The 25,338-nt window shown below is 32.0% G+C and overlaps 1 protein-coding gene across 8 annotated transcripts; it reads left to right on the top strand.

Annotated features, from left to right (window-relative positions):
* The first annotated feature begins 285 nt into the window (after window positions 1-285).
* LOC143228674 (fatty acid hydroxylase domain-containing protein 2-like) lies at window positions 286-25,338 on the top strand. 8 transcript variants are annotated; one of them, XM_076459926.1, is made up of 8 exons: window positions 293-456; window positions 584-633; window positions 1,783-1,943; window positions 10,170-10,273; window positions 15,522-15,643; window positions 17,432-17,637; window positions 20,481-20,753; window positions 22,839-25,338. In XM_076459926.1, the coding sequence occupies exons 2-8, from the start codon at window positions 607-609 to the stop codon at window positions 22,996-22,998; spliced, it is 1,053 nt and encodes a 350-aa protein (XP_076316041.1). In that variant the 5' UTR covers window positions 293-456; window positions 584-606; the 3' UTR covers window positions 22,999-25,338. The 8 variants fall into 8 exon arrangements, with proteins under 8 accessions (XP_076316042.1, XP_076316041.1, XP_076316040.1 ...); XM_076459925.1 differs by having other exon boundaries at window positions 1,738-1,943; XM_076459927.1 differs by lacking the exon at window positions 584-633 and having other exon boundaries at window positions 286-456; window positions 1,738-1,943.

Here is a 25,338-nt window from a genome sequence, read left to right as displayed (position 1 = left end):
GATATACAAAACAAAAAATCCATTTAGTCTGTCTCTGTGCAGTTTTGCCTTAAACATATTTCCAGAAACCCCATTGTAACTGTTTCTTTCTGGTTGTCTTCATGTATACATTAATTTATAGAAGATAACATTTACTTTAACTATGGAAATCATGCTACAACTTTATCCTTCGTGTGTGTCAAAACAGACTGTTGACAGCAATGCCTTTTGCTGTTTCAGGGGATGTTATGTGGATGTTATTGCTGCGGCAACAAACAGTTAGGTAGACCCGGGTGAATAAATAGAACATTATGACTTACTTTTGCGCATGCTCTCGCTAAGATTGTTTACCTTAAGGATAAAAGTAAGTGTAACATAGGGAAAAATTTGTTTACAAGATATTAACTGTGTGTGTTGAACAGAAACAACTGTTTAAAATAACTGTAAACGGATCAGATCTTTGGTGTGTGTACTCAAGTATGTATATTTCACTTTTTCATTAAATTTTAAAATGAAAATTTACAGATTGTTGTTGTTTATTTTGTCACTTCACAGCTAATATCATAGTTTTCTCAATTTTTCTTTGTTATCAAAACAAAACTAGGGGAAGCCAGTGTAATAGATTAAATGCATGAAGGCCATTTCCTTCCCGAAGTGAGTCATCCATCTTTCCTAGTATTATTAATTAAGATATATATACATACATATATAAGTAGTGTTAGGCCTATTTAGTACTAAGGCTAAAGTTTTGCAATTGCAAGTTTTTCAACTCTTCATAACTATTCCACTGATGTTTAACTTGTGAATTGTGACATGATCGTTGCGTGTGCTTAATTAGGAACTTTAAGAATTATATGATTAATTTGTTGTTTTTACATTTATATTTTTACTGGTACAGTGCAAACAATGATTCAGTAGTTTGTAATTAACTTATTAAGCCTAAGTAAGGTCACTGAAACTTAGGTAAATACTAAGATAATTTATTCTATAAGTTCCAGACTTTAATTATTATTATTATATAAGGAAGATATCTTCTGTACTACTGAAAGATGTGGTTTAACTTAAATTGAATGATCCTAAACAAGATATAGATCAAGGTCAATCCAGTTTTTCATACTCCTGAGTACTGACGTTCAATCATATTCATCACTATAGGCACAGAGTTGTATTTATTTGATGTAGCTTAAATGTATGGTATCATAATTACTTTATGATAATGTAACTGCAACATTAAAGTAATGTAGATTAATAGTTGCATAGTGATTAGGTTGCTATTCAACAGCTCAGTAAGGTGTCATGTAATATTACAGTTTTAAATGTTCAGAAAAATGAAGATTTTCCAGGAAACTATTTTGTGGGAAAGTTAATAAATTAAGTCAGTAATTTAGTAAAACTAGTGATGCTGTAATATTTGTTTTGTATATTATTAATAATGTACATTTCTAGAGAGAAATACAATTTTTACCTTGGTGAATAAGAAAATGTGCCATTTTTGGTTTTCAAGGCTAAAATTAAATGGTTAAAAAAATAGTGAAATCCTAAGAAAGGAAATACAGTTGTACTAAATAAATCTGTTTGCTTTTTTTTTCCTGGTTGATATTTGTAGTTTTAAGGAATTTTGTTTTTTCTAGTGTTACTTGAAGTATTTTGAAAGAGTTTTCTTTCTTTTATTAAACAGTACAGTTATTGAAGGTAAACAAGTTTCATAGTTTGGAAATATTACTGCTAGTTTCTGTGTTTCTTTGTGAATACTTACAGATTCAAAGATTTGTCTATCAAGAGTGTATTGCCAAACATTTTCAGGTAAAAATGGAGACAAAAGTAGCTACTTGCCGGTCACCTCCCACAGTAGCAGAAGAGCCTCTGAGCCGCAAATCTCAGCTTATTTCTTCAGTTAAAAGTGGTCTGTTTATCCTTGGGACAGCACTCATTGTATTTGTGGCATTTCGGAATACCTTGACTTGGTGAGTCTTCATTGTTTTCCCACCATCCTCTTTGTTGAGTATGAATAAGGATGTGTTGAAGGTATCATTTCACTTAAACACCTCGGTCAGATTGCTGCTAATTCTTCTTTGTACACGATTTTTAACTGTCCTTGTCTTGTATTATAACCTTTCCATCCCGAGGATGATCCCCTAGTTATCCTCTGAACCCTTTCCAATAATTCAGTATCCTTCCTAAGATAAGGATCCCAAAAGAGAACACACTATTCGAAATGTGGTCTAACCAATAACCTATACAATAACATCGTACCACACATTTTTAGACTTGAATTTAATATTTCTGTAGATAAACCTAAAATCTTATTTGACCTACCACTAGAATGCTGCTTGGATGACTTTAGAGACTATGAAAATCAAATATTCGTTTGTTCCTTAACATTCCTATTTCCATCAAAAATGTACTATATTTCAAATTATAACCCTCATGTGCTACTTTGCATTTATTGTAATTAAACGTTATCTTCCACTTATTGCCTCACTTGCTAAATCTTTTTGTAAAGCAGCAATATCCTTATAGCCAGCAACACCTGAAACCTTCAGCAAACTTAAGTAACATAATGATCATTCCTTCTTCTACCTACTGATGTAAATCAGATAGAACAAAAATCTTAACACAGTCTTGAAATACCTCGATCTGTTACATTAGTCCAGTCTGATTGGACTCCATTTATAACAACCCTCTGCTTTCTTCTGTCTAGTCAGTTTTCTAGCCAACTTATATTTCACATCTATAGAAAAAAATTTAACGGACCTTTTGTGTGACATCTTCCTAAATAATTTAGGAAAGTCCAGAAATACAGATCCATACCCTTTCTTCCATTTGTATTAGCAGTCACCTCTTTGAAGAAAGTCAAAAGATTTGTAACACAATATTTTACCATAGGGAAACATATTGGCAATCCAACAAAACTTTAAATGTGTAAAAACACTTTGCAAAGCATCTTTTAATCAGACTTTTCCCACTAATGATGTAAGACTAATAAGCCTATAATTACTGGGACAATTTTTATCAGGATATAGACAAAGATTTGCCAGATAATGTCTCATGCAAATATTTTTAATATAGTCTAACTTTTAGTTATTGTTTTATTACTTTTCTTGGAGACGTTGAAAATTTATGTCTGCAATTTTAGATTTGTTTGTTTCAAAGTGAGAATTAAATTAGGTCGGTAGTTTGTTAATTATAATCTAATTAGGTAGGTAGTTTGTTAATTGTAATCTAATTAGGTAGGTAGTTTGTTAATTATAATCTAATTAGGTAGGTAGTTTGTTAATTGTAATCTAATTAGGTAGGTATTTTGTTAATTATAATCACATTAGTAGGTAGTTTGTTAATTGTAATCTAATTAGATAGGTAGTTTGTTAATTACAGCTTGTATTTTTCAAGAAGAGAAATTACACAAAGTTGCAAAAATTTCCATACTTTGTTACATAAAACTAGTGTCTCATTAGAAAGAAATTGTTCTACATGAATAAAACAATCATCAAACATACTTTTCAGTCAAATACAAGAAACTGAAAATTGTTAAAAAATGATAAAATACAAAAGACAAAAAATGAATTTTTTGTCTGAACATAAAACAACAAATGATGATTTAATTTATATAAAGAGAAACTTAGAGTAATTGAGACATTGTTCAAAAACTTCTTGAACATTTATAAAAATTAGAGAAAAATATACATGTAAAAATAGCTTATTTGGGTTAAGAAAATTTTTATGTAGAGGAGCGAACAATATTTCTACCTTCTTCGGTCATTGTCAGGTTCACAAAGAAAGAAAGAGGTAACTGACCGATAGCTGACCACATGTTTGAAGGGGGTTGTGTAACTGAGTGTAGAAATGTAGAGGGTTTCCATAGATGTTTGATTATATTTATTAATATAGGTATAGATGTGTTCTTATGTATTGGTTTATTTTGGGCTTGAGTTGCTGTATACGTAAGGCTTATTTAATTTTGCATTTATTTACATTTGTTTCTTTATTTAGTATTTGGGTGTTTTCTATGGTTATGTTGTGTTTATTTGATTTGCAGTGTTTTAAAACATGTGAAGGTGACTTTTGTGTTGTTTAAATCTGGTTTCCATTTTTCTACCTGTTCCTCCAATATACAAGTAGTGGCAATTGTCAGATTGTATTTTATAAATAATGCTGGTGTGGTGTTTGTCAGTGTAGTTTTTACATAGTATAGACTGTAGTTTTGTGCCTGGTTTTTGAATAAATTTGGTATTAACTGGAATGTCGTATTTTGTTATTAGTTTTTGCCAAATGTTGGTTATTTTTCTACTGATGTCGGGAATATAAGTTATGCAGCAGTATATGGTTTCATGATTTTTCAATTCGTGGGATATATTTACTTTTGAAACAGAAAGAAGACAACTTCAACAATTTTATTGATATCCAACAGCCAAACTTCCCAGAAAACATTTAAAATTTGTATTTTCCATAAACACCTAAAAACATCTTAAATGATTTTTTCAAAGAATTTTCTCACAAAACCATCAACATAATTTCACAAAACAGAAATTAAAAACAATCTTACTAAAAGAGACATTAATTCCATTAAAAACCTAAAACAAAACAAAAACATAAAAATTCTAAAAGCAGATAAAGGAAACGCTATAGTCATAATGAACATGAATGAATACATCCACGAAATGACAACATCCTATCAGACACAAACAAATTTTAACCAATACACACAAATCCAACAAAGACACACAAAACACAACTAAACAAACTACTAAAAATGAAAAAAGCCAACACAATTTCATAAACACTTTATTCCTACCTACACAAGGCCAACTAATGTACACCACAAACATATGGTATTCCCAAACCTCACAAACCAGATTGTCCATTACGACCAATAATGTTCACCACATATGAATTGTTTAATTACAATCTTGGTAAATACATAGCATGGGCATTCTCCAAATGTGTAACATTAGCCAGCTCATTCATCAAAGACTCTTTTAATTTCAAGTATAATATTAATCATAAAGCCTTAATGGCCAGTTTCAATGTTATAACCCTCTTTACAGAAGTTCCAACCACTGAAGCCTCCAAGATAACCTCAGAACTCTATATCCGAGACCCTAACCCATCTATAGACATCCCCAGCAACCCTCATAGAATTCACCACGATGAAGACAAACTTCTCTGGCCCGGCATGGCCAAGCGCGTAAGGCGCGTACTCGTAATCCGAGGGTCGCGGGTTCGCACCTGCGTCGCGCTAAACATGCTCGCCCTCCCAGTCGTGGGGGCGTTATAATGTGACGGTCAATCCCACTTTTCCTTGGTAAAAGAGTAGCCCAAGAGTTGGCGGTGGGTGGTGATGACTAGCTGCCTTCCCTCTAGTCTTACACTGCTTAATTAGGGACGGCTAGCACAGATAGCCCTCGAGTAGCTTTGTGCGAAATTCCAAAAACAAACAGACAAACTTCATGTTCAACAACCACAACTATGTACAAACAAATGGCCTAAGCATGGGCAACCCAGTATCACCAGTTCTAGGCAATATTTTTATGACACAAGTTGAAAAACACAAGCAATTAACACAGCAATTACATCCACCACTATACTGGTACTGGTATGTAGACGACACTATTGCGGGATTCACGTCTACAGAACACAAACTTAACTTTTTCAATCACATTAACTCTATACATCCCAACATTAACTTCACATATGAACAGGAAGAAAGCAATCAAATATCATTTCTTAACTTCAAAATTACAAGAACCGACACACAGTTTAAAACAGAAATCCACCGAAAAATCACCCATACTGGACTATACATTCCTTGGGACTCAGCACATGAAACAAAACAAAAACTCAACATACTAAGAAACCAAATAAACACAGCCATAAAACTATGCTCACTAGATAAAATTAACGACGAATTAGTCAAAATAAAACAATACTTCATCAACATCAATAAGTAGAAAACAGTATTTGCTGTAGAAAACATTATACGCACACGCCTAGACAGAAAACAAAATCAACCAACAAAAGTAAATATATCTCACGAATCAAAAAATCATGAAACCATATACTGCTGCATTCCATATATCCCCAACATCAGCAGAAAAATAACCAAAATTTGGCAAAAACTAGTAACAAAATATGACATTCCAGTGCAAACAAGTGGAAAAATGGAAACCAGATTCAAAGAACACAAAAAGTCGCCTTCACACGTTTTCAAACACTGCAAATCAAATAAACACAACATAACCATAGAAAACACCCAAATACTAAATAAAGAAACAAACATAAACAAATGCAAAATTAAAGAAGCCTTATTGATACAACAACTCAAACATGTGGTCAGCTATCGGTCAGTTACCTCTTTCTTTCTTTGTGAACCTGACAATGACTGAAGAAGGTTGAAACATTGTTTGGTCCTCTACATAAAAGTTTTATCAACCCAAACCAGCCATTTTTACATATATATGTTTTTCTCTACAAGTGGGTTTTCTCATTATCACTGAAAAATGTTAATGGTTTACTTCATTTGATTAAACATTCAAGTCATATAATGTTTCATAAAGTATGCATCTTATGCTTTATCAAAGTAATGTCAAATTTTTGAATGCAGTTTCAAAGGTTAGTTTGTTTTAAAATAAGAGTCAGTAATTGTGAAGATAAGACATTGCCCTAGATCAATGTTTATTACCTCCCTTGAAAATAAAATAAAAAACCAGTTTTCAATCTCCTCATATACCAAATGGCTCACATATCAAATCCTTAACCTTCTTCAGAACCCTCGGTTACTATTACGTGGCCCAAGAGATTCATCATTATTTATAGTTCCTCAGTTTTTCTTAACGGTAATCTGATAATCATGTTTGATCTTAGTCCCATATAGCAACAGGTTACAGTGAGAAATACTGCTAAACTCATCATCAGTGGAAACTCTAAAATAGAATTTAATAACATCTCGTAACCATCACCCATAAGACGTCCTTTAAACATCTTCTTTCTATCCTAACAGTTTTCTTACCATTAGTGCATTAAAAATTCTTATTGTTAATTTCAGTCACTCTGTGACTGACTTTTTTGTTGTTCTATATTTGTCATAAGTCATAGCAGTCCATTTAAACTTCTATTATATTTTTTAACTTTATCGCATGTGTACCTTGTGAGCCAGTTTTTTAACTTTATCGCATGTATACCTTGTGAGCCAGTTTTTTAACTTTATCGCATGTATACCTTGTGAGCCAGTTTTTTAACTTTATCGCATGTATACCTTATGAGCCAGTTTTGTAACTTTATCGCATGTATACCTTGTGAGCCAGTTTTTTAACTTTATCGCATGTATACCTTGTGAGCCAGTTTTTTAACTTTATCGCATGTATACCTTGTGAGCCAGTTTTTTAACTTTATCGCATGTATACCTTATGAGCCAGTTTTGTAACTTTATCGCATGTATACCTTGTGAGCCAGTTTTTTAACTTTATCGCATGTATACCTTATGAGCCAGTTTTGTAACTTTATCGCAGGTATACCTTGTGAGCCAATTTTTTAACTTTATCGCAGGTATACCTTGTGAGCCAGTTTTTTAACTTTATCACGTATTCGTTGCTAGACAGTTTTTTAACTTTATCACGTATTTGTTGTGAGACAGTTTTTTAACTTTATCACGTATTTGTTGTGAGACAGTTTTTTTAACTTTATCACGTATTCGTTGTGAGACAGTTTTTTTAACTTTATCACGTATTCGTTGTGAGACAGTTTTTTAACTTTATCACGTATTCGTTGTGAGACAGTTTTTTAACTTTATCGCGTATTCGTTGTGAGACAGTTTTTTAACTTTATCGCGTGATTCGTTGTGAGACAGTTTTTTAACTTTATCGCGTGATTCGTTGTGAGACAGTTTTTTAACTTTATCGCGTATTCGTTGTGAGACAGTTTTTTAACTTTATCGCGTATTCGTTGTGAGACAGTTTTTAACTTTATCACGGATTCGTTGTGAGACAGTTTTTAACTTTATCACGTATTCGTTGTGAGACAGTTTTTAACTTTATCGCGTATTCGTTGTGAGACAGTTTTTTAACTTTATCACGTATTCGTTGTGAGACAGTTTTTAACTTTATCGCGTATTCGTTGTGAGACAGTTTTTTAACTTTATCGCGTATTCGTTGTGAGACAGTTTTTTAACTTTATCACGTATTCGTTGTGAGACAGTTTTTTAACTTTATCACGTATTCGTTGTGAGACAGTTTTTTAACTTTATCACGTATTCGTTGTGAGACAGTTTTTTAACTTTATCACGTATTCGTTGTGAGACAGTTTTTTAACTTTATCACGTATTCGTTGTGAGACAGTTTTTTAACTTTATCACGTATTCGTTGTGAGACAGTTTTTTAACTTTATCATGATTCGTTGTGAGACAGTTTTTTTAACTTTATCACGGATTCGTTGTGAGACAGTTTTTTTAACTTTATCACGGATTCGTTGTGAGACAGTTTTTTTAACTTTATCACGGATTCGTTGTGAGACAGTTTTTTTAACTTTATCACTTATTCGTTGTGAGACAGTTTTTTTAACTTTATCACTTATTCGTTGTGAGACAGTTTTTTTAACTTTATCACGGATTCGTTGTGAGACAGTTTTTTTAACTTTATCACGTATTCGTTGTGAGACAGTTTTTTAACTTTATCACGTATTCGTTGTGAGACAGTTTTTTTAACTTTATCACGTATTCGTTGTGAGACAGTTTTTTTAACTTTATCACGTATTCGTTGTGAGACAGTTTTTTTAACTTTATCACGTATTCGTTGTGAGACAGTTTTTTTAACTTTATCAATGTATTCGTTGTGAGACAGTTTTTTAACTTTATCACGTATTCGTTGTGAGACAGTTTTTTTAACTTTATCACGTATTCGTTGTGAGACAGTTTTTTTAACTTTATCACGTATTTGTTGTGAACCAGCCTGTTTCATTTTACTTGCAGTTACCTTTTTGTCTGTTTTGAATGTTTAACAATTTATTTTTAAAATTGTTTCACATTTGATCAGTATCTTGTTTGAAGTTTTACATACCCTTTATCACCTTACCAAGTACAGTCCAATGCACACTAACCCTTCTACATTTCTCAAGTTCTATCATAATGTATTACACATTCCACAGAGGTTCCCCTCTTTTGATCTTTGGATCTAAATTTCTCATTGTATCCTTTGGGGTTATTCTTTCATTTCCTCTCACTGGCTCATCTTCCTTCTCAATGTTCACTAATTTTGTGAGAAGAGGTAAGCACTACAGTGGAAGTTGTAATTTTCCTATATTGAATATGTATTTTCAATAGATACTTCCCTTCTCTTGCACTTCTCACCTTTCCTGCTCATTTCTCTGGTGTTTGCATTTACCACACTTCAAAGTGAAGATTCGGTAGAGGAATGTAGGAGTCACATACCTCACGTGAACATATTGTGCTACTATTGGTTAAAAGGTATTGCACAAGAGATGTGTTGGAACATAGTTTTATGCCCCAAGATGTAATCTGTGCCACACACGTGGTGGGGAGGGATATCCATGCCAGTTCAAGGATCACTGGCTTATGAAGTACTAAACCCCTTTCACCATTGGTCTGAGGTAACTTGGGTTCCCTCCATATTTCAAAACTAGTTGCATGAGTTGATAATTTCTTGCTATATTTATGTATTATAACCAGTGTTCTCTAGGTGGTGTTGGATTTCTCAGTCACATATAATGAACAAGAACATTCCTGTTCCTTGAAATAATATTTCATGTATAAATACTGTGTATATTTTATGCAGAAATGTAATTACAACAATAAAATAGCAAAAAAAAATCCCAATATCAGTTTTAAGGTTTTAAGTTCTAAAGAAAGTATCTATATATTTATTGTTGTAGTCAAGTTGCTGAGATGAATTATATTTCAGGTGATACTTACTTGTTTATGACAAAAGAAAATCTAGATATCAGTTTTAATAGGCTGTATGTATTAATGCTACAGTTAATGTTTGGTACTGGACTTAATTTGTATCTTGCTGTTTTTGTTGGGTTTTTTTTTTACATCTCTTATTATTAGTTTTATAATTAGTGACGTTTGTTAGTTTTGAGTGTTTTTACATAGTAATTTTTCAAATGAGATTTCTACTTTCAAACAACTTTTGGTATTGTCTTATTGTTAACATGTTTATGTGATAATTCTTTTCCTTCAGGCACCTGCAACGTTTCTGGGGAGCTTCTGGGGATTTCTGGCAGAGTCAGTGGGTGAAAGTGTATCAGTTCTTTGATGGTGATGAATACTGTATGAATGTGTGGGGTATGTTTTGGGATAATTCTACTGTAGATTTTAATGTATTTACATGATTAAAGAATCTAAATATGAACAGTTAGTTTCTAAAGTGTACATTCACTGTACAAGTTTTTATTTTTCTGTGGGTAAACAACCTTAGAGTGTGTACCCTGCTTTAAGAAATGTTTTGTTTATGAAAAATATATTTGTATATGAATAATCAGATAGTATTAAATTCTTTAGGATGCAAATAATTCATATTACCAACAGTAATTATAAAGTTGAATTTAGGTGGTGGCTGTTGATTGTAGGCATAGCTTTATTTATATGAACTTGTTTGGTAAACAGAATTTTATCATTTTATAATGACATACTTAATGCTTAAGCAGAATGAAAGAATAGGACATGCTACTTAGTTTACAGCAATATTTGAACAAAATCTACATATTTCCATGTTTATAGATTAATTATATTTGAATGTTTCTGTTATTTAAAAAATATGATAACATCATTTAGGTGTATGATACTGATAACATTAGTTTCACTTTTACTACGTGTGAACCATGATAACATCATCTAGTTGTATGATACTGGTAACATTAGTTTCACTTTACTACGTGTGAACCATGATAACATCATCTAGTTGTATGACGCTGGTAACATTAGTTTCACTTTTACTACGTGTGAACCATGATAACATCATCTAGTTGTATGACACTGGTAACATTAGTTTCACTTTTACTAGTGTGAACCATGATAACATCATCTAGTTGTATGACACTGGTAACATTAGTTTCACTTTTACTACGTGTGAACCATGATAACATCATCTAGTTGTATGACACTGGTAACATTAGTTTCACTTTTACTCGTGTGAACCATGATAACATCATCTAGTTGTATGACACTGGTAACATTAGTTTCACTTTTACTACGTGTGAACCATGATAACATCATCTAGTTGTATGACACTGGTAACATTAGTTTCACTTTTACTACGTGTGAACCATGATAACATCATCTAGTTGTATGACACTGGTAACATTAGTTTCACTTTTACTGCGTGTGAACCATGATAACATCATCTAGTTGTATGACACTGGTAACATTAGTTTCACTTTTACTACGTGTGAACCATGATAACATCATCTAGTTGTATGACACTGGTAACATTAGTTTCACTTTTACTACGTGTGAACCATGATAACATCATCTAGTTGTATGACACTGGTAACATTAGTTTCACTTTTACTCATGTGAACCATGATAACATCATCTAGTTGTATGACACTGGTAACATTAGTTTCACTTTTACTAGTGTGAACCATGATAACATCATCTAGTTGTATGACACTGGTAACATTAGTTTCACTTTACTACATGTGAACCATGATAACATCATCTAGTTGTATGACACTGGTAACATTAGTTTCACTTTACTTCGTGTGAACCATGATAACATCATATAGTTGTATGAACCATGATAACATCATCATAGTTGTATGACACTGGTAACATTAGTTTCACTTTTACTAGTGTGAACCATGATAACATCATCTAGTTGTATGACACTGGTAACATTAGTTTCACTTTTACTAGTGTGAACCATGATAACATTATCTAGTTGTATGATACTGGTAACATTAGTTTCACTTTTACTACGTGTGAACCATGATAACATCATCTAGTTGTATGACACTGGTAACATTAGTTTCACTTTACTACGTGTGAACCATGATAACATCATCTAGTTGTATGACACTGGTAACATTAGTTTCACTTTTACTACGTGTGAACCATGATAACATCATCTAGTTGTATGACACTGGTAACATTAGTTTCACTTTACTACGTGTGAACCATGATAACATCATCTAGTTGTATGACACTGGTAACATTAGTTTCACTTTTACTAGTGTGAACCATGATAACATTATCTAGTTGTATGATACTGGTAACATTAGTTTCACTTTTACTAGTGTGAACCATGATAACATCATCTAGTTGTATGATACTGGTAACATTAGTTTCACTTTTACTACGTGTGAACCATGATAACATCATCTAGTTGTATAATACTGGTAACATTAGTTTCACTTTTACTACGTGTGAACCATGATAACATCATCTAGTTGTATGACACTGGTAACATTAGTTTCACTTTTACTAGTGTGAACCATGATAACATCATCTAGTTGTATGACACTGGTAACATTAGTTTCACTTTACTACATGTGAACCATGATAACATCATCTAGTTGTATGACACTGGTAACATTAGTTTCACTTTACTACGTGTGAACCATGATAACATCATATAGTTGTATGACACTGGTAATATTAGTTTCACTTTTACTAGTGTGAACCATGATAACATCATCTAGTTGTATGACACTGGTAATATAAGTTTCACTTTTACTAGTGTGAACCATGATAACATCATCTAGTTGTATGACACTGGTAATATAAGTTTCACTTTTACTAGTGTGAACCATAATAACATCATCTAGTTGTATGACACTGGTAACATTAGTTTCACTTTTACTACGTGTGAACCATGATAACATCATCTAGTTGTATGACACTGGTAACATTAGTTTCACTTTACTACGTGTGAACCATGATAACATCATCTAGTTGTATGACACTGGTAACATTAGTTTCACTTTTACTACGTGTGAACCATGATAACATCATCTAGTTGTATGACACTGGTAACATTAGTTTCACTTTACTACGTGTGAACCATGATAACATCATCTAGTTGTATGACACTGGTAACATTAGTTTCACTTTTACTAGTGTGAACCATGATAACATTATCTAGTTGTATGATACTGGTAACATTAGTTTCACTTTTACTAGTGTGAACCATGATAACATCATCTAGTTGTATGATACTGGTAACATTAGTTTCACTTTTACTGTGTGTGAACCATGATAACATCATCTAGTTGTATGACACTGGTAACATTAGTTTCACTTTTACTAGTGTGAACCATGATAACATCATCTAGTTGTATGACACTGGTAACATTAGTTTCACTTTTACTAGTGTGAACCATGATAACATCATCTAGTTGTATGACACTGGTAACATTAGTTTCACTTTACTACGTGTGAACTATTTTTCAGTTTGAGCCATTCACCCTGTCCAATGTACGGTACTGCAGTAGAATTTAATAAAAATGTATTTCTAATTGTCTAATTAGTGAAGTAAACAACATGACAGATTTTGTAAAGGGAATCTTCATTTTGAGGAGGTTTTACTGTAGTCTAATTAGCAAAGTAACCAACGTGACAGTTGCTATAAATCAAGCCTCTGTTGTGTGGAGGTTTTACTGTAGTCTAATTAGCAAAGTAACCAACGTGACATTTGCTATAAATCAAGCCTCCGTTTTGTGGAGGTTTTACTGTAGTCTAATTAGCAAAGTAACCAACGTGACAGTTGCTATAAATCAAGCCTTTCTTTTGTGGAGGTTTTACTGTAGTCTAATTAGCAAAGTAACCAACGTGACAGTTTCTATAAACCAAGTATTTGTTTTGTGGAGGTTTTACTCTAGTCTAATTAGCAAAGTAACCAACGTGACAGTTGCTATAAATCAAGCCTTTGTTTTGTGGAGGTTTTACTGTAGTCTAATTAGCAAAGTAACCAATGTGACAGTTGCTATAAACCAAGTATTTGTTTTGTTGAAGTTCTACTGTTGTTTAATTAGCAAAGTAACCAACGTGACAGTTGCTATGAACCAAGTATTTGTTTTGTGGAGGTTTTACTGTTGTTTAATTAGGGAAGTAACCAATGTGACAGTTGCTATAAATCAAGTATTTTGTTTTGTGGAGGTTCTACTGTTGTTTAATTAGCAGAGTAACCAACGTGACAGTTGCTATAAATCAAGCCTCTGTTGTGTGGAGGTTTTACTGTAGTCTAATTAGCAAAGTAACCAACGTGACAGTTGCTATAAATCAAGCCTCCGTTTTGTGGAGGTTTTACTGTAGTCTAATTAGCAAAGTAACCAACGTGACAGTTGCTATAAATCAAGCCTCCGTTTTGTGGAGGTTTTACTGTAGTCTAATTAGCAAAGTAACCAATGTGACAGTTGCTATAAACCAAGTATTTGTTTTGTTGAAGTTCTACTGTTGTTTAATTAGGGAAGTAACCAACGTGACAGTTGCTATAAATCAAGCCTTTGTTTTGTGGAGGTTTTACTGTTGTCTAATTAGCAAAGTAACCAATGTGACAGTTGCTATAAACCAAGTATTTGTTTTGTTGAAGTTCTACTGTTGTTTAATTAGGGAAGTAACCAACGTGACAGTTGCTATAAACCAAGTATTTGTTTTGTTGAAGTTCTACTGTTGTTTAATTAGGGAAGTAACCAATGTGACAGTTGCTATAAACCAAGTATTTGTTTTGTTGAAGTTCTACTGTTGTTTAGTTAGGGAAGTAACCAACGTGACAGTTGCTATAAACCAAGTATTTGTTTTGTGGAGGTTTTACTGTTGTTTAATTAGGGAAGTAACCAATGTGACAGTTGCTATAAATCAAGTATTTGTTTTGTGGAGGTTTTACTGTTGTTTAATTAGGGAAGTAACCAACATGATGATGCTGTGAATGGATCCTTTGTTTTGTGGAGATTTTACTGTTGTCTAATTAACTAAGTAGACAATGTGACAGTTGATGTAAATTGATACTTAATAAAATAACTTTCAATCAGAATGAGTTATATAATTAGGTCAAAATTAAAACTCAATCTGTCTGTCATTATAGCTAATAAAATATATCCTTGTTTTAGTCTGTACTTATGAAGATTGAATGTGTTATCAATTCATTTCTGTTAAGAGAACTTTCAGCCTGGTCTTTCTCTAGGTGGTCCTGCTACCTAGTTTGATCCATATTTCTTTGGCTTTGTATAAGGAATATCCTTACTTTGGAATTATAAGTCCTGATTTTAACACCTTTATGATATGAATGTGTGAATATTTTTTGCGATGTCTTCCAAAGAGCAATAAATTTTTGGTATCACACCATCTACAAAATGCTGAACCATCTCTAAATATAGTACTTGTATATTCCATTCTACTATGACTTTATAACAACTGTGGTTATCATATGACTTGCCAATTTACATATTAAAATTCATTCCCACAAACATTTGTAGAAAGTTCCTTCAGTTAATACTTTATATACAATGTTGTTGATTCTTCCAAAAGACTGTAAAAGTTACTGTTTTAAATATTGTGTTTAATCTCTGACAATTCCTTTCTCTCAATTTAATAGGCACATTTTTAGTAACTTTTGCTGTTTACTGGGGTGTTGGAGGACTGTACACTGTTATGGACTTGACTGGAAAGCCTGCCTTTCTTCTGAGATATAAGATCCAGGAAAATGTGCCTTATCCTGTAAGTGTTGAGGTTTTGTTTTTCTGTTGTGTTTCCATTAAATTAAATATCCTTCTTTAGACACAGTATGTTGTTTTCCTTACAAACTGCTACTTGCATCACGTTTTCTGTTACACTGAATTGTGTTTTATAAACATGTTTAGGTGTTGTTTCTCTCTATGTGTTTTTAACTGTAAAGAAAAAGGTTACATGTATGTAAAAAATATCAAACACCTTGGAGTTCCTAATACTGTGAACCATTTTCATTGTTGCCCATAAGAAATCATAACTGAGGGTATAGTTCAGATCATTAATGCTACTATGTCTGATGGTCACTAGTAACTATAGTATAAAACCTGGAGTGATTGACACTTACTGTTTGTCTTCCAAGTAAAGCTTCTGATCAGCCATACAAACAAGCTAATTGATAATCTGATTAAAGTATTGTGATCGTAAATTGTGAAGATATGAAAACCAAACTAATAAGATGTGGTCAGTTAAATCACCTGCTTGAAATTGAAAGTTATGAGATTAAGATCTCTGTACAGAATCCATTAGCTTAGCTGTTGTTTACTTATATGAGACCAGTTTTTAATATATACTTGTATCTAAAATGTGCCTGAAGACTTTAGGTGTTTTGATGTCAACAAATCATTAACATTGTTAGGTCATTAAGATAACTGAATTTGTTTCTCATGCTTGAAATAAAGTGTGAATCATAATTCCCATGTGAATATTTCTGTGTAAACCAGGAAATCTGTGAGTACAATTCTTCTGGTTTCGTGACGCCATTTTGGATCGAAAGTGAAACAATTTGTAAGTAGGTAAAATGCATGTATGGTGCTGACATCTAGCGTTGAAGTTAGGTATTATTGAGAACGAATTAACTCAACTGTGGCACAGTGTTACCGATCGGCTTGGATGAGTTATCTCGTCTACAGCACTGAACAGGTTAACTGGAGAGCTCCATCTTCTAACATGCTTAGTTCTACACTTGATACTTTTATCTAATGTTCATGGTTTATTCTATTTAGATCATTTTGTTAGTGAGTATACCATGCTTCTTATAGCTAAACATATTCTGTTTACTTCCACAAGTACTTACTGTTTATGATTTAAAAACTGTGAACCTTTTGTTTCTCTGAACATCTGGTATGTCTACGCTGTACATACATTTAGAAACAATCAACAGATTGAAATAAGCATTCATAACTAAAATGGATCTGAAAAGGATTGTGTTCAGAAAATCTAATGTGGATTATTTAATTTATTGTACTACTTTACAAACATTTAACCTGGAGACGTATCAAGATAACTTGGACGTAGTGAAACAGAGAATGCTATCTTTGTCATATAAGTAAAATACAAAAGTAATTCTAGGATAATGAATTCAAAATGTTCTCAGAACATTATGATATAAAAAAAAATTATTTATCATAAGAAAACCAAATGAAGAACTTGGATTGTGTGAAACTAATTCTCCAAGGAGTTGAACTTCTGTGTAAATATATATATATATAAAATAGCCATCAGATATATAGGTAAACCACTATATTTAATATTTTAGGTAATATTACATCCAGTGAGTAAACTAGGTTCTGTGTAACCAACATGTTTACATTTTTTGTTAGGTTAAACACACAAAGGTTTTAATAGGTAATATTACATCGAGTGAGTAAACTAGGTTCTTTATAGCTAACGTGTACGTTTTTTGTTGGGTTAAACACACGAAGGTTCTAATAGGTAATATTACATTCATTGAGTGAGTAAACTAGGTTCTGTGTAGCTAATCTGTTTGTTTTTTGTTAGGTTAAACACACACAGGTCTTAAGAGTCATCAAGCAGGTCTTAGTAAATCAGATCATAATGGGGATACCTTTTTTGATCATCGGCCATTATTTCATGAATCTAAGAGGATACTCAACTGGCAAGGAGCTTCCTACTTTTCAGTGGGTTCTGCTAGAGCTTAGTGTCTTTATATTAGTGGAAGAAGTGGCCTTTTATTATTCACACAGGTAAAGAATGTTATAAATGTTTATGTGGAATACTTGTTTATAGTTATTGACATGAAGATAATAAATCAGCCAGTAAGATGTATCATAAAGGTTAGGAAATGGGTGTTGGGATATGTCATAAGAAAACTGTCTACTGATATGTAGTGCATTATGTGTTTTTTTATGTTCCTTCTGAAAAATCAGTTATTAGAAAATATATTATTCCTATCAGTATCTAAAACAGAGATTCATTACTGTCTTTCTGCAAGTCAAAACAACTTAGTGTAATGAGTTGCAAGTTATTGTAGTTGTTTAAAAAAGCCAAATGCTAAAGTATAATTTTTATAAATAACTTTCCTGTTTTATCACAGATCACCTCTCAATATGTGTTATTTCTAGAATTATTACTTGGTTGTCATAAGTACAACACATCTATTTATCCAGAACATAGTGAAAGAGTAACTTTTTGTAATACTATGAGATTAACCCATTGTACAGTTTAATAAATTACATGTGAAAACAAACTACTGAATAAAACCTTTACAATTATTAGATATCTTCTACAAATAACATATTAACATTAAAGATTATATGAATCAGTAATGTGTGATTTTAAACTACTGATTCTTGTGTTTTCCTACATTATTTTGTAACTTACCTATAAAGTTTCTTTTATAAAACTAACTTCATCCTTTTATATTTCAAAAGAATGTGTTAATACCTGCATTTTGCTTGTTGTCACTACCATTATAATAAACAACTTTTTACCCAAATTATAAAAAAAACTTTATTTGATTTTTGTTAATTGTTGACAAGAAGGCTTTGTTTATTGTTTAAAATAAGTTTTCACACCTTATAAAGAAAACAAATCTACTATACACTTTATCTACAAGTTCAAAGATACATTTTGACCACTTGGGACACAACATAAACCTTATCATCAAAGAACATAACAATTCCCTATTATACATTTATGAACATCCAATTACCATTAACAACTTTAAAATATTATCCAGTGAGAACAACATTAATAGAAGAAATATAAAATGAGTATTAATTTTTCATAACTAAGTTAGTTTAAATCAAAACACAGGTGTTACCCTGTATATTTTCTAAATTCAAACAAAATTCTCATGTAGTATTTTGCACAATAGAAACAATTAGCTAGTGACTTTAACCCTTAAACAGTGGGAATGTTGTAGGTAGCAGCATCAGTTGATGATGGCTGTTATTTAAAGGTTACTAACTAAAAGTTTCAAACCAGTTTTACACCCAGTTACATATATTTTTTTCTTTTTACATTTCAGTGATTTCTGTGCCCATTTGAACAATTTCTTAAGCTGTAAGAAAAATGGAAGATTTGTACATTAAGAATGTTAAGTTATTTATATTAGTTTTTTTTCATTATTCCACAAGAATGTTTTTCTGTTGTCACAGTTGAAATAAATTATAAAACAATGAAGTTCGTTTCAACAATAATGATGTGGTTATTGTACAGGAAATGGTTAATGAACACCTTTTCTTTTAGCAACATATGGCCAAACTGAGCTTGTCACTTTGATTTCTGAATTCCTTCTGTACTGAAAGCCTTTTTGGATTTTACAGTGAAGCAACATTCGAACTTTCATGGTGTGTTTTGACCGCCAGCCGATACTGAGGTTGAGAAACAGTGATTGGTTAAAAACACTAAGAGAACGTTTTTATTGAGAAACAGTGATTGGTTAAAAACACTGAGAGAACAATTTTATTGAGGTTAGAAGGTCAAGTTATTGTTATTTTTCTCCAATCTATTATGACGACTTGCATCATATACAGGTGCCATATTGAGCTCAGAAAATATTCTGGAAGTTATCAAACTCTTTGATTTTGTTGAGGGCACATTAAAGTCAACTGAAAATCACAAATTGTGATTTTATTACTTATTACACACAAAACTTTTTGATATAAATTACAACTCTGAAGTATTTGTCTAAAGGGGTAAAACTAAGTTGGTTTCCAGAATGTTTTTTCATTGAATGATTCAGTCTTGCCCTTGAAGTGGACTATACGCATCTAGTTTGGAAAGAGCTGTAACTGGTGGTTAGTTATGGTCACAGTGTGTTTCATGAACAGGTACAGGTTCAACTTTTATTAAAACAAGTATAATAGTGTTGTACAGATCAGAGAAAATAGAAATAAAGAGAGCTGATTTAATGAACCTGACTAAGTAAGATTTTGAAAAGTTTATTAAATAACAAAAAGGTATGAAGATTATTAAACATTTGTGTATACTGATATTTACCATAGATGTACAGTTAAAATTGTGTATTCTGATATTTACCAAAGATGTACAGTTAAAATTGTGTATTCTGATATTTACCATAGATGTACAGTTAAAATTGTGTATACCGATATTTGCCGTAGATGTACAGTTAAAATTGTGTATACCGATATTTAACATAGATGTACAGTTAAAATTGTGTATACCGATATTTACCATAGATGTACTGTTAAAATTGTGTATATTGATATTTGCCGTAGATGTACTGTTAAAATTGTGTATATTGATATTTGCCGTAGATGTACTGTTAAAATTGTGTATACAGATATTTGTATACCCGCAGATGTACTGTTAAAATTGTGTATACCGATATTTACCATAGATGTACTGTTAAAGTTGTGTATACCGATATTTGCCGTAGATGTACGGTCGAAATTGCGTATACCGATATTTGCCGTAGATGTACGGTCGAAATTGTGTATACCGATATTTGCCGTAGATGTACGGTCGAAATTGTGTATACCGATATTTGCAGTAGATGTACGGTCAAAGTATCATAACATTTAATTTATCCCTACGAACACTGTTTGTGTATTTAATAAAGGGTGCTTCACCATCCTCGCTTCTACAAATACATTCATAAACAACATCATGAGTGGGCAGCTCCAATTGCAATAACTGCAATCTATTGTCACCCACTGGAACATATCTTTTCGAATGTTTTGCCACCATTCCTTGGAGTTCTCTTCATGGGAAGTCACACTGCCACCTGCTGGTTGTGGTTTACAATCGCCATTCTTTCAACACTGAACGCCCATTCAGGTTATCATTTTCCTTTTTTCCCATCACCTGAAGCTCATGATTTCCACCATTTAAAGTAAGTTGTAGATCTGTATGCTTTCAGTTTCAACTATTAAATTATAAAGATAAATAACCTTCAAAATAGATATGAAGAACAAACGTAGTTTGATAAAAAATTGTTTGATATCAAGAATATTGTAGCTAACACTGGAACTAACAACTTCTGACCGTCTTCGGAGTTTATCCAGAAAGTATCAATATTTTCTTCCGTGTTGTTGTTTTTTGTGTGCATTTGAACTTCCTTACGCTATACAAATTTACCACAATCTTTATTATGTTGCTGTACAACCAATATACTTTTCAGGTTTCAGAAACTACTTTTCAGAGGTTTGATATTATATAATGTTGACCACTACTGCTGGTGTGTACAACTTTTATTATGTAACATTGTTCAGTATTGTTAACACTGTCTATACATAATTATATAATGCTGTCTAGTATCCTTGAGGCTCTTTGTACATTATTGTGTAATATTTGTCAGTATTTTAAATATGTTGGAAGCTCTCTGTAAAAGATTGTGGTGTGTTAATTACGGTAGATGTATTGTAGATTGTTGGTGTGTTATGGTAGAAATGCCATTAGATATTTGAGATGTCATTAAATAATCTGTTTTGCTTTTTCTTGTGCTTATACATAATTTTGATGTAGAATTTCAATCACATTTCTGTGTTGAACGTGAATCTTCTGTATAATCTAATGAAAACCTAAGTTTATTTGTTTCCACTATACACACTATACTAGTTTGAAATAGGTACTAATTACACTATGTAACACACATTTTTTTCCTGTATAGTATGTGTTATTTCTTATTTGTTTTTGTTGGCCATTATTTCATTCAAACTTTGCTTTTGTGACCTGGATAATGAAATTTAGAAATTAACCTATTTTCTGCGTAAAAATGGGCAAATTTGCACATTTTCATTTACATTACAGTCGCAAATCTTGAAAAACTACTCACTTCTAAACATGTTTTTGTTATACGCTCCTTGGTAGCGGCATTCAAAGTCCAGTATATCTTGATGGAAGCACTCACCTTGCTCCTCTGAGTATGCTCCCATGTTCTCCTTGAATTTATCAAGATGAGCGTCAAGGATATGGGCTTTCAGGGACATCCTGCAGTCCATTTTGACATAGTTCTTCACCAGAGCCTCAACCAGTTCCACATAATTTTCAGCCTTATGATTGTCCAAGAAGCCCCAAACCACTGTGACAAAGCTGTCTCAAGTTTTTTTTTTCTTCCTTCCCACTGATCTTCTTGAGGATCTTCTTTATTTGTGGTCCAACGAAGACACCAGTTTTGACCTTTACCTCAGACAGCTTAGGACAGAAGTCTCAAAGGTTCTTGAAGGCTGCAAACTCCTTTTCAAGAGCTGTGACAAATTGTTTCATGAGACCCAGTTCTATGTACCATGCTGGGAACAACACCTTCTAGAGGTCTACTAATGGCTTACACTTAACATTGTGCCTCCCCACAGGGAACTTGGACCGTTGTGGCCAGTGCTTCCTGTTGTAGTGCACTGCTGTGTTCCTGCTGTCTCAAAGGCAAAGATAACAGTGAAACTTGGTAAAGCCTCCTTGGAAACCCATCAGGAATGCCACCATTTTGAAGTCTTCGATAACCTCCCAGCCATACTCATCATACTTCAAGACTTCTAGCAAGGTCTTGATGTTGTTGTATTCCTCTTTGAGATGCACCTATGAACCAGGGGAAAAGATGGATACTTATTCCCATTATGGAGCAGCACAGCTCTGAGGCTTCTACAACATAGAAAGTTCTTGTAAGTTCGAGAAAATTCTCTATCAGCTACTCAGCACTGAATCTACCATTGAATATTATGGAAAATAGGTGAATTTGAAAATTTCTTTACCCAGGTTACAAAAGCAAAGTTTGAAGAGAAAAGTAGGTGTTTTCCATTTACTTTAGGCATAAGCAATTGGGAAATAACACTTTCTGTCCAGGAACGAGAAAAAGTAAAAACATTTTTACATAGTGTTATAATTCCACTGTTTTACTCAAATATTGTCTTGAGTGCTTTAAAAATAACATTAATATTAGAATTAATGTAGAAATAGTGAAAATTTAGTCTTTGTTTTCCCACAGGTTCAACCAGAATTACGGAGTTTTAGGTGTGTTGGACCGGTTTCATGGAACAGATACACTGTTCCGTAACAGTGTGATCTATGATCGACACATCATGCTTCTGAGCTTGGTTCCTCTCAAACAGCTGTACCCTGATAATCCAAAACAGAAATCAATGTAGAAACACTTAGTTGTACTGTCAGATCTAACTGACTATAAGTGTTCTTTTGCACACTTGGTTGATGAAGTCATATAAAGACTTAAGATATATCTAAGTATGTTATTACAAATCATTAGAGGAATGTTAATTACTAAACATTTGTTGTGATGCTTACGTAGATGTTTATTATTACTAATATAATGAAGCCAATATTTCATTTTCTTTAATTTTATATCAACAAAACTGCTTACAGCATGGTGTAAGTTATGCTTCTAGCCTTTTAAAAATAATGAATTGTATTTCTGAGGTTTGTAATTGGTTATGTTTCTAGTTTTGATTTTTAAATTCTTTTATTGTGTCATGCAGAATGATTTAACTACATCACTTTTAGTAAGGATTAAATTGGCTAAACTTGTATAGTTTTTAAATTTCTATAAATGTTTCTTGGAGGTGAAATTATTACAAATCATTAGAGGAATGTTAATTACTAAACATTTGTTGTGATGCTTACGTAGATGTTTATTATTACTAATATAATGAAGCCAATATTTCATTTTCTTTAATTTTATATCAACAAAACTGCTTACAGCATGGTGTAAGTTATGCTTCTAGCCTTTTAAAAATAATGAATTGTATTTCTGAGGTTTGTAATTGGTTATGTTTCTAGTTTTGATTTTTAAATTCTTTTATTGTGTCATGCAGAATGATTTAACTACATCACTTTTAGTAAGGATTAAATTGGCTAAACTTGTATAGTTTTTAAATTTCTATAAATGTTTCTTGGAGGTGAAATTATTACAAATCATTAGAGGAATGTTAATTACTAAACATTTGTTGTGATGCTTACTTAGATGTTTATTATTACTAATGTAATGAAGCCAATATTTCATTTTCTTTAATTTTATATCAACAAAACTGCTTACAGCATGGTGTAAGTTATGCTTCTAGCCTTTTAAAAATAATGAATTGTATTTCTGAGGTTTGTAATTGCTTATGTTTCTAGTTTTGATTTTTAAATTCTTTTATTGTGTCATGCAGAATGATTTAACTACATCACTTTTAGTAAGGATTAAATTGGCTAAACTTGTATAGTTTTTAAATTTCTATAAATGTTTCTTGGAGGTGAGTAAATAACTATTAAACTTTATATATACAAGAACTGCTTTTACATGTTTACATTAGAAAACTGATATTTACAATAGTCTCTCTTACAAGTAGCACTATATTACCTGAAAATATTAAACATTATTTTTCTGAATACACCAATAGTAAATTTATATTTGGTTTCACAAATATATGGAAACATCAGAGGTGTGTTTCAAACACTAAATTAATATGGACATTGGGTAGCAGCTAGTTATATTCTGTTGTTAAGAACACTTCCTTTCAAGTATGTTGGCTGTTTTAAGCAGCACTAGAAGGATCTGGACTTATCCAGTTGTAATATGTTATAAAACACCTTAGTTTACTTGCTCTCAAACTGTAGAATTCCACATGACAAACACAACGGTAATCTGGACTTTATACATTGTTACTTGTTATACTGCTTTGTTATTTTTCTTAAGCTTGTCAATACCATAAGCATTATACTTTGTTTTGACTTCTCTAAATCCATCACACACTGTTAACTTTGCTATGAATATTTAAAAACTCCATTATTACATTTTAATACAATATACAAACAATCTTATAAAATGTGTTAGTTTTCATTAATTGAGTGCTCAGTGTTTCACTTTACAGGTTAACAACTGTTCTACTGTGAAGTGAAAGTTTTATAAGTTTGTTTGTTTATACTATTAAAGTGTCTTCTTTACATCAATATCCACTACAGAAATTAAATATTGACTCTTAACATATCTGATGACATGTAACAATACCTAGAAACTCTGTAATGTTATGGGCCTAAGATTCACAAAAACATCTGAATAAAATTAAAATCCAACATATGATTTGATTGTAAGTAGTAGTATTTCATATATGTTTTAAAAATTATGAAACAGTTTCCTCATCTTAGTTGTTAATTTGGTAATAATGTGTTGTTTGGGTTGACATTGTATGGTGCTGGTGATAACAGTTGTGGTGAAGGTTTGTGTCCTGTCATTAATCTAAGCTGTTTGTTCAGTAGAAGTATGCAACACAGTCTAACACTATTTGGTGTCAGTAACAAACATGTTCTATTGATTACTTTGTAATGAAATCTCATGTTTCATGCTATTTACCTGCATGAGTTTGACATCAAAATTCATATGTCTTTTATTTTATGGTGTGATGTAGAAATGTGACCTTCATATATTCCAAGGGAATGCATATAATTAAGCAGTGAAGCACTTGGTACTGTTAATAAATAAGTAAAATTACTTA

Source organism: Tachypleus tridentatus, chromosome 10, assembly GCF_004210375.1.
Source record: "Tachypleus tridentatus isolate NWPU-2018 chromosome 10, ASM421037v1, whole genome shotgun sequence".
NCBI lineage: Eukaryota > Metazoa > Arthropoda > Merostomata > Xiphosura > Limulidae > Tachypleus > Tachypleus tridentatus.
Note: the sequence above shows the minus strand (reverse complement) of the source record. Positions and strands in the feature narration are given on the sequence as shown.